We start from the raw sequence: 10,268 nt of genomic DNA, 5'->3' as shown, positions 1-10,268 counted from the left end.
TTTTTCTGCTGAAAAATGCAGTGACACTTGAGATGATAGCAGCTGCGATACTGTGTTTTGTCATCATGTTCACAACACTGAAGAAAACCGTAAAAACACCAGAGTTTTCAGCGTAAATCTCCACTGTAATAGCAAAGGGCTGCTAGAGCAACTAAAAGAACCGTATGTATCATTATTATTATTCACGATACCGGCAAAGGTGCTAATTACGAGTGCAATACACGGGGGACCGCGATATAAATGCACTGGGCACTGATAATATATCATAACAAAGAATTGACCGCATAATATTTTGCATTACGTGGAAAACTGCGCGAAAAACGGAGACAAAGGAGGAAACGGACGACACAACCTTCATTGTCTACGTTTTTCACGCAGTTTTCCACATAATGCATTACCGACCCCTCCAACAGTCTGTCCTTCTAAGTAATATTTCGCACAAGTAATCTGCAAAATAAGTTTAGGGACAAAGATTGCCGACAAACATGAGAAATTATTGCGGGTACACCTGAGTCCATAAAAGCAAAACAGCCTCAAAAAGCGGCAGAAAAACACTGCAATGTCTAAAAAATATTGAGACATATAGTAAGATTTGCAGGTCATTCGTGAGTCAACTAGATCTTGGAACTTGCTTATGTCGGGTTCAATGGCAATGTTCGGTGGCAAGGCGTTCGAATCGGATAATGCGCGTGGTGAAAAGGAAAATGCAGAATATGAACACTGGCCGTTTATGCGTTTCCCTTCAGATCGATGGTCCCGACGGGGAAAGAGAACTGGTGGTGACTGAATAAAAAATAATCGTGAAGGGAAGGATGATGGCAGATCTGATGGAAAAGTGATTATCGCGAAATTTTAGGGCTAATGCTGAGTTGGCGAAATCAGCCTTAATTTTTAACGAGGTGACGATAACGTAACGCGAATATTCTAAAAATTCAATCGCGTAGCACGATCTTGCGTACCTTCGATGTCTCTGGTCAAATAAGTTTGCTCGTATTCCCGAATAGCAGACGCATATTCTACTTTGAAAGGCTAGTTCTTAATATGCATTGGAGCTTTCTTTTTGAATTATGTTTAAGAATCCGAGAGTACAGTTAATAAAGACCAGGGAAAGGTTAATATTGTTACGGGGTTGGGACGTCGACGAAGACAACAACTGGCGTGGTCAAGATGAAACTCTTTATTTGACCGAACTTTTGGCCGGGAAATGAAAACTCAAGCTGCAGCAATACACGCTATACACTGATAGCGGCGAACTGGGCGTCGGCCGTCTACAATAATCGACAAGCTTCTCGAACAATGAGGCGCGGTTTGCGCTGAGCGTTGCTGACAGTCTTTGTGGGCGAAAACCGAATACAGCAAAAGTGATAATAAGAAACGCACGTGGATATATGATTGTTCCATGATACGTTTGATTGAATAATGATACCAGGGTACTTCAGCGGGAAAAAATCGCTGGTTTGGGAATAATTAAAACTGAACCAACAGCTTTAGTTCAAAAATTCTGCATAATGCAAGAATTCTCTTTGTCACTCACGTTCTTCATCTTCAAATGGAACTACGCCAACAAAGCAGGTCTTGTAGTCCGAGTACCGCAGTTCACAGAGGACAGGATTGCTGGTGTCTAAAAGAAAAGAAAGTTAAAGTGTACTGCTGCACAACGAGTACTTTCTCTGGCGTCGTTTATTTGCAAATAGCAGATTTCTTTATGCACTTTCTTTAGGTTGATTGCATTTGTCAACGCCCGAGCGAAACTTCCTTTCAGTGCAAAATTATTGATAAAATTTGGTGTTTCTAGAGTACAAACAGCACTGATTATATGCCACAATACCCTGGACTTGTGGTTAGCATGCTTATAATTTTGCAGTCGTCTGTTTACTAACTGCATTACCCCGAAGATCGAAAAGCATCGATAACCTGTAACAGTGAAAGGCGGCATTGCGAGAGGTACTGGGATCGATACCCAGCACCTCCACCAGAAATGTCACGTTATTACGAATGGTACAGAACCTCTGTCTGTCGGGGCACCAGGACGTCGAGCTGAACCGACACAGGAAACACGACTTTTTCGTCTTTTCCACTTCCTTCTCTCGTTAGTTTTACAGTGGCACATACACACAGTAGAATAGCGCAATGTCATCCCATGCTCGTGGCATTATGTACCCATGTAACATCCGTGCTCAAAGTGGTCACGTGCTGTATTTTACTAATCATGAGAACGCGGCCGCCACATTAACACAACGAGATGCTCGACTTCGTAGCACTTGTTTAAGGGTCATTCGGTTCATTCTTATCTGATAGACCATAGAACGATGGTCACTAAGGGCAAGAAATCGAGGCTGCCCATGAATATCCTACTCAAATTATTCCATTTTTCGCGCTATCACCATTATGAGAGAAACTACGAAAGAGTAGCATCAATCTTTCTACTTGTTCAGTTCATTTCTACTTGTTGAGGCCGGTTGTTACCTTGAAACTGGGAGCTAAGTTCGGGTTATTTTCTGCTTTTATCGTTGTTTTGCTGTCCACGTAGCAAAATATTCGAAGTGATGAGCAGTCTACAATTTCATCTGCCATAAAGCTACCATTCTTTGCTTTGAAAACTGTACCATATAACTGAGGCAGTGGTTGCCGAGTATCCACAGCGATATACTTGTGCGCATAACAACTAAGCAACTTACATCCCTTGAATTCCTGACAATGGATAACAGACTCTAATATTATTCACAATGCGTGAACACTTCACTCCAGTTATTTTACGTGAGCGTTGGCCACATGGGAGAACACTGTATATTCATGTGCATCATTTTGTTGGGGGCGTAATGTTAGAGGCCTATGTAGTGTGCGATGTCAGTGCACGTAAATAAAGAGCACATTGTCTAATTTTCTGAGCCCTATACTAGGGCATGTCTCATATTTTATACCGTGGCTTTGGAGCGTTAAACCCCGGTAATTATTATATTATGATATTCATGCGCGTTGTTGAGGTTGCTCACACAAGGGCAGCACAACTGTACTTTCGTTTTCTTTCTGGCCCATCCGACATCTTGTGCACCATCCGACGTCTTTCTCATCGTAGAGCTTTCGATCTCTTCATCACAGGACATCTTACAAATTATAGGAAAGCGGCGCAAGGTAGACGAGGGAACAGGCGCAAGCGCCGCTTTCCTATATTTAGCTATGCAGCAGCAAGCCCAGCAACGAGTTTTATTAGACCATCTTACAAACGCATTGCCCTGGCAAGTTGTGAAGGTAGATCATGCAAATAATGATGTAGCGGAGATTAGTTTCTTGAGAATCTCGAACTCTACTTAGACATTATTAAGAGCTTACAGAAATAATTTTCCATTTACAAAGTGATATACTTCACGCTCGAAGTAATCATATGAGACGTCAAACGAATATATAATAATAAGATGTCTTAGGCCATATTTGATGCGCCAACGAAACGTCCCTGGAGGTGACATGTATGACTGGAATGCCTTAATTAAAAAAAAGTGTCGCAAGCTTGTTGTGCAGGTTATGAGTCGGTATGGCGTTTATTCTGTGCTACCGGCAGGTTACTGGCTATGCTGGCACTCAAGACTAAAGTAAATGTAATGTGAACCAGACTACAGAAAAGCTGCTGTGCAATGACACAGCAGGTTTTCAGTGGCTATCATCTAGACCCCTCAAGGGATGAGTCATAGCTGAATATTTCGAAGATTGTTCACTTTTCAGTGTTATTGCGCATCCTTATTGCATTCATCACTACTTCTCTTTTCAACATCCTTTATTTCCATATCTCTTGCCTAGTGCAGAGTTCAAGGTGATAACATTGGTACAGGTTTTTACAGTGATAGATTTGACCTCCGTTCTGAGGTATTCTAGCCACGTCTGTCGTACATTAATTAGCTTACTCAGCAAAGAAGGACAATCTTCCATTAGCAGCAGGTAGCGCCGTGTAGCGTCAGCACTTCAAAAGCAAAACATATGCAATCAGCTGGGCTCACATAAAAAGAACTTGCTTGTTGGGCGAGTTGCAGGGGCGTAGCCAAGGGGGGGGGGGTTCAAACCCCCTCCCCGAAAATTTTCAACTTTGCTTGCGTATATATACACGCACACATACAAACGCACGCACGAACATATATAAAGTATGGTTAAACACTCCCTCCCCCCCCCCCCCCCCCAAAAAAAAAAAATTCTGGCTACGCCCCTGGTAAGTTGGTGGGTGCTTAACATCTTGATTTTTGTGCTACGAAAGACGAACACATGAGAGAGCGCCTGTCCTGTCCTCTTCTCTCATGTATTCGTCTTTCGTAGCGCAAAAAAAATGTTATGGGCTGACATCTTCTCTGTTGTGGCGAAACTGCACTGAAGGTGCTTCAACATAAGAGGCTAGTTTATGACTTCCTTCACCGTGTGTGCTTTCGCGTCACATCTCAAATTGCTTGATTACCTGTATATTCGTGCGTAAGCGAGGAAATTTGTAGGACGCTTGAGCTTCACCTTTAAGAGTAGAACGCGATGGCGTAATCTGGATCTTTGAACATCGCCTTCAACCAGGCCGCAACAAAAGGAACACTTGTGCACGCAAATTCACTCTTTCAAACTATCCTAAAATGCCTACTACAAGTACAGTTGCGAAGTGTCCACTACGCCATAATCTTTCCTTTTGCAAATGGGCGAAGTGACCAGCACGCGTCCGTCAGGTGCCACGCAGCACCTGCACACTTTCGTAATGGGTGGGCCGCTTTAAACCACCCACTCGTTGCGCAGTTCACATGTTTTGACGCCTGGTGAGATTCTACGTTTTTGCCACGCAATATTACACGCGTTAAGGAGACTACTCCTGCTGCAATAAATTCCTATTAGCGTTTTTTTTTTACAAAGGACATTCAAGCACTGGCGTCGCTCCGTGGTACAAGTCCTGTTTGCCACGCAGAAAGCCTTTGTTCGATCCTCACGCTGGACTGAGATTTATTATTATTTGTTTATTTGCATTCACCTCGAATTTTTCCCTCGCGAACAACGCTGATTTATCTGCTCACAACCGATGACGCCGCTGCCGACACCAACGCCGACACCGGAATTTCTGCGAAACGAGCTCTTTAACGATATCGTGTTAAAAATTTATGTGTGTGTTGCTGAGTGCACTTGCTGGTTTCTTTCAAGTGTCTCTCGTATGTCGTTTTAAAGCCCTGTACTACGACGAGCTTTGAGAAAAAAAAAACTTATCTTAATGTTCTTAACGATCACTCTTAGGCATGAATACTCATGGTCATTTACAAAGATGATTTATTTTCGCGCCGAGTCGACGTTCACGTGCGTGCAGTAGTACGAGTGTTTGAGACTGCCAGCAATAATTAGGAGTATCTACGCTCTACAAACATGTTTACTTAGATATATAAAGGGAAGTACTGTTAGCTCATAACATTTCATGACGTCACAGTTTTAGCGTGGCTGCGGAGGTACACAGAAACCAAATATGTGCAATGTAGTGTAAATGTGGCAGCGTTACCTTCGTCTATAATCAGGGCTGCCTTGCTGGGGTCGTTGTAATCTGCCTGGTAGTATTCATACCAAATGTATTCTCTGGAAAAGAATTCCAAGCGTGGTAAGCACGATAGTTTGATGCGCTTGAAACAACATTCTAAGTACTCTAGGATAGAAGTTCCTTCACCCTTGTGGCCGCAGGAAGGCGAATGCAGAAAAAATGTATAAAAAAAGAGGTAACATGGTATCGCCATGTTGTGCTAAATTATATGGAAGTGTACTGGCGCAAAACACCAAGAAATATGTAAGAGGGCTAAAACAGGCCATAAAGGCGACAATTGGAAAAACAATTGGCAACCGAGCAGCGTAAGACACCGAAGCCACCAAGACCTCCGAATGGGAATATAAAAGACCAGAAAGAATATAGCTGAAGGATAGTACATGTAACATGAAACAAGCCACATCGCTAGGCACCAGAAAGCTATGTTACTTCCCCTGAGATTCTGAAGGCGAGGTTCGCTTTATTGCTAACCTGGTAACCGCTGTCAAGCACATTCTCATGAAGTCATGATACATTTTTTTATCGTTTGAGCAGAGTACTATACCCTAAATAAAGTATTTGCATAAAACCAGATAAAGTTACGTTCCTCCTCTCAGCCTCACCCTCCATCCTAAAGGAACCAGTACTTCAAGTGTCTACAACGCAGTTGAAACGTTTATTTTTTAACAAAGTAAACGTTTCTTCTCAATGTAAAGTGCGGAACTGAAACGACGAGGACGAGAGAGGGAGTAGCACACACACAAGAGCTAACTTTCAACAATAATTTATTGGAAGCCGAATCTAACATATATACATAAAAATTGTGGTCACTCATACATGCTCAAATATGAAGGCATCAAGGAATGATCATTCCTTTCTAGATAATGACAATGATATAGCTGACGCAATCTTGGCCTAGCTCATGTATGGTAGCCGATTCAACAATCAACCGCATTGTTTCATCTTGGTACATGTGCACAACCGAGCACTCATCGAAAACAGGCAAACACCCACACGTACGGCAATCTGCGGAAAGCAAACCATCGCCATCCTTCTTTACATTGATCGGATGCCATCTAAGCCTTTCATTGAGGCACCGCCCGGTTTGCCCTACGTAGTATTTTCCTCAAGACAAGGGAAGCATGTACACACCTGTGATAATGTGATCCCTGCGATCAGGCAGTACCAATACAGAGCCAAAATAAGAGTTGCCCCTACTGCGATGCTCCATAAATGAGTCGCTCCTCGTGCGCCGGTGCGGCCACCAACATCAGCCACTTACGAGAGCAGCTGTAAATCATACAATGTCAAAAGCGAAGTTCCTCGAGGAGAATCGTTGCCAAGCGATTACGTAGCGGCTCTAAATCCTCGGGACACAGGCGAAGGCGGAACTCAGTCTGGAACAGGGAAAGCAACTCGTCCACGTCCTTGATATCCCTCTTCTCCACGGCGTCGTGACCACAGACACGCAGGCGGCGCCTGTACCGACCGTTGAACAAGCTGAGCCACGCTTCTCCGTCAGTGCGTGCCATCATAAGCAAACGTCGCATTACAGATTCGGGATTCGTGCAAGTGTACCAGTTGAGAGGAACACAGTCCCGCCAGCGCTGATCGCGCGGTTCGATGCGGTAGATCGGTATCCACTCATCGCGGCCTCGGACACAAAGTTCCAGCGTACCAGGTTCGCAGTCGGCTTCAGCACCAATCTGCCGCAGACAGTACGGGTGGTCCGTGCTTTGTGTTTCATTCAGGGGCAGCGGAAGGTACGGGTTCGCCGCACCGAAGCCGACGTCAACAAGGTGCTCACCCTCGGGGATGTCCACGATGAGCACCAAGTGCTGCTGAAGCGTTATCGGTGCTTCTGGAGGGAGACCCCAGCGAACGCGGGCCATACGCAGACGCAGCCGGTAGCCCAGCGATTGCAGAAGACGAGCGAACAAAGAGTTGAGCTCGAAGCAATAGCCACCGCGCCCGCGCTGCACTACCTTGGCGAATAGCGAGTTGACATCCAGCGCAATTGGTCTGCCAAGCAAAACGTCGACGTTCTCGAAGGTAACGCGTTGCAGGTGCGCCTCAATGAGAGTCCGGAGCGAATCCAGGTCGGCGGTGAAAGGCTCTTTCTTGGACACGCCGAGGCGTGCCAAGTACGCGTCCGTTTGCTGTGGCGTCAACGGATCCATTTCCAAAGAACGGTGACTATATTCAATGTGGCAGTTAACACATGCCAAACAACTATCGGAGTGACGTGGAGACTACGACTTCCCTAAGGCAGCGTAAGCGATAAGGGCCGCAACAAACACCGCTGTGGAAACGGAAAGGCCAACCGTCGACCTCGACTGCACGGCCCTGAGGAAGGGCGTAACTCATTGAGCGGCGCCAACCCTCGCTGATATGTCGCGGGCCATGCGGACAGACTGCGCCATCACCCGTTACGTAAGTAAACCAATCAAAGAGGACGTTCCGAAACATGTTCGAAATGGAAGCGAGACCGGTTTCTTGGACGGCACTTGCATGCGCGCGCTTATTGAATATCGGTTGGAATAATTTGCCTACGTCGCCACGACACCGCCGAAGGCAAGTAAACGTTCAAGATCGTGACAAAGAAAAAATGAGCTCCGGGGGGGGGGGGGGGGCGTTAAAGAATGTAAATAGGAGAGAGCTTTGAATGAATTAGGAACAATGCAAAAGGCTTGGAAGGACGACAACGGAGAAGAACGCTCCTTTATTGTCGTCGTCCTGCAAGCTTTATACTGTCACTATGTCACACCAACCAAGCCGAATATCAGCACTGGTCAAACCACCGAAGTGGTCTAGTGGTTATGGTACTCGACTGCTGACCCGACGGTCGCAGGATCGGATTCCAGCCTGGGCGGCCGCTTTTCGGCGGAGGCGAGATGCTAGAGGCCCGTGCATTTAGATTTCGGTGCACATTAAAGAAACGCAGGCGGTCAAAACTTCCGGAGCCCTTCACTACGTCGTCCATCATAATCATATCGTAGTTTTGGGACGTAAAACCACAGCAATAGCAGTAATCAGCTCTGGTGAATTACGAATAATTAAAATGGACAAATATCTTCGACGCAATTATGTTAAAGGGGCCCTGCGACACAAATTAAGCATGTGGTTTTCAACGTTTGTTCTGGTACTCTGGAATGCGCCGACATCGTTGCGCGAGTGGCAACGCCGAAAACGAAGCTGATATAATTTTATTTCACCGGACAAACTACGTTGATTTCGAACTACAGCGACACACATTGGCTATTTTTGATATGAGAAGTGACGTTTCGTCATGTGGCAGTGACGACAAAGGCCGTGCGTTTTGATGTACCATGTAATATTCATACGGTGGTAGCTAGGCCATATTACCGAGCCCTAAATAGAATAATACCCCTTCTTATGCGTTCTCAGAAACAAACCATTGCTGTTTTTATCTGATGCATATTCAAAACAACGAACATGACGATAGGTGCGCTGTGGGACTGGATGGGAATGGTAATCAAACGATACTCTTCCGCGTTTTGCCTTTTGCGACATCGGGCGAAAGCGGCCACCCCGGCATCTGCGAAACACGCAACGCTCAGTTCGGCACGATGCTCTAAATGAAAAAAGAAAAATTCTAAACGCTTACCGACCAACGCATTCCGCGTAATCGGGCGGTGGTGCTTCGTCCGGGCCCTCGGAGCCATCCTCGCGTTGCGCGGGGCTCAGCGATGGACTTTCAATTTGCAATGGCGTGCACGACATGCAAGCCATCGCTGCGGCGCAAGAGCTTGCGCCCGTGGTCTGTTAGGTTTTCCAGACTCATTGTGTGCACTACACGACAAACCATAAGACCATCCGCTAGCTGACGCACGTGGTTTGTCGTAGCCATGGTAGCAACGCCTTCAAAAAGAGCGGTGGAGAGGCACTGTGTGAAGGCCACCATGCGACGAGACTTCCTGTATATCTCTATAAGACGCGCACGGCGATTGCAAACGGCGATTTACGTCAGTGGGAGGGCGAAATGCGAAAGCGAACGTTTTCCCTTGTCGTTTTCTGCTCGAGGTTTTGAACCTGTGCAGACTAATATAGCATCATTTCGTGCAGCAATTTTCATAATTCTTCTTGCGTTCCTCTCGGGCGTTTAATTTACTACACGCATTGCAGCGCTAAGTAAGGCAGTCGTAAAAATTGGCCGCGTGTCTGCGGGCTTCGCGCAAATGTCGTGTAAAGACGATAGAAGAGGCGCTGTGTGAGATATGGACGCCCATCTGGCAATACGTCGGGAAACATGAGTGCTGTGTTTCGTGCTTGTATTCCCGGCGCTCAGCCAGGCGAAGACCGGCGGGTGACCAACGCGACCGGCAGGGGGACGGACAGCCAGCCCGAAAACGCGGCTTTGGGCGCGAAAGCGCTGAAGCAGAGAAACGTCCGCACTCAACGAGTACTCTCCACACACTCTTTGTATTACACGTCCGCCTGGGTAAACAGGAACGCCAGAGCGGCGCCCACAAACCTGGCAGCCTGGAAGGCCGCCCACAACGCTGCTTTTGCATTTGTTAAATATTTTTTTTCACCTTCTCTTGGGCCTTCTCAAAACTGAAGTGTTTCAACCGACAACCCATGGCATTCTGTACCAGTGCAACAGAACCGAAACCGAAACACAACAATGAGCTCGTGCGAAGGGCACGGAGGAAGGCAAGTTCCGCACCATTTCGATTTGTTGAAACAGCAATTCCACTATGTGGACGTTTTTCGACGAAGTAAAAGAAGGCGA

At 46.2% G+C, this 10,268-nt stretch overlaps 1 protein-coding gene across 1 annotated transcript; it reads right to left on the bottom strand.

Annotated features, from left to right (window-relative positions):
* Positions 1-6,819: 6,819 nt before the first annotated feature.
* LOC125758845 (arylamine N-acetyltransferase-like) lies at positions 6,820-7,692 on the bottom strand. The gene has a single exon (XM_049416506.1). The coding sequence runs from the start codon at positions 7,690-7,692 to the stop codon at positions 6,820-6,822; it is 873 nt and encodes a 290-aa protein (XP_049272463.1).
* Between the last annotated feature and the right edge of the window lie 2,576 nt (positions 7,693-10,268).

This window comes from Rhipicephalus sanguineus, chromosome 6 (assembly GCF_013339695.2).
Source record: "Rhipicephalus sanguineus isolate Rsan-2018 chromosome 6, BIME_Rsan_1.4, whole genome shotgun sequence".
NCBI lineage: Eukaryota > Metazoa > Arthropoda > Arachnida > Ixodida > Ixodidae > Rhipicephalus > Rhipicephalus sanguineus.
The sequence above is the reverse complement of the archived record's forward strand: the minus strand, read 5'-3'. Positions and strand labels throughout refer to the sequence as shown.

Bases quoted from the DNA above. Each gene is read 5' to 3' on its own strand.
- LOC125758845 (XM_049416506.1), bottom strand. From the start codon at position 7,692: ATGGATCCGTTGACGCCACAGCAAACGGACGCGTACTTGGCACGCCTC.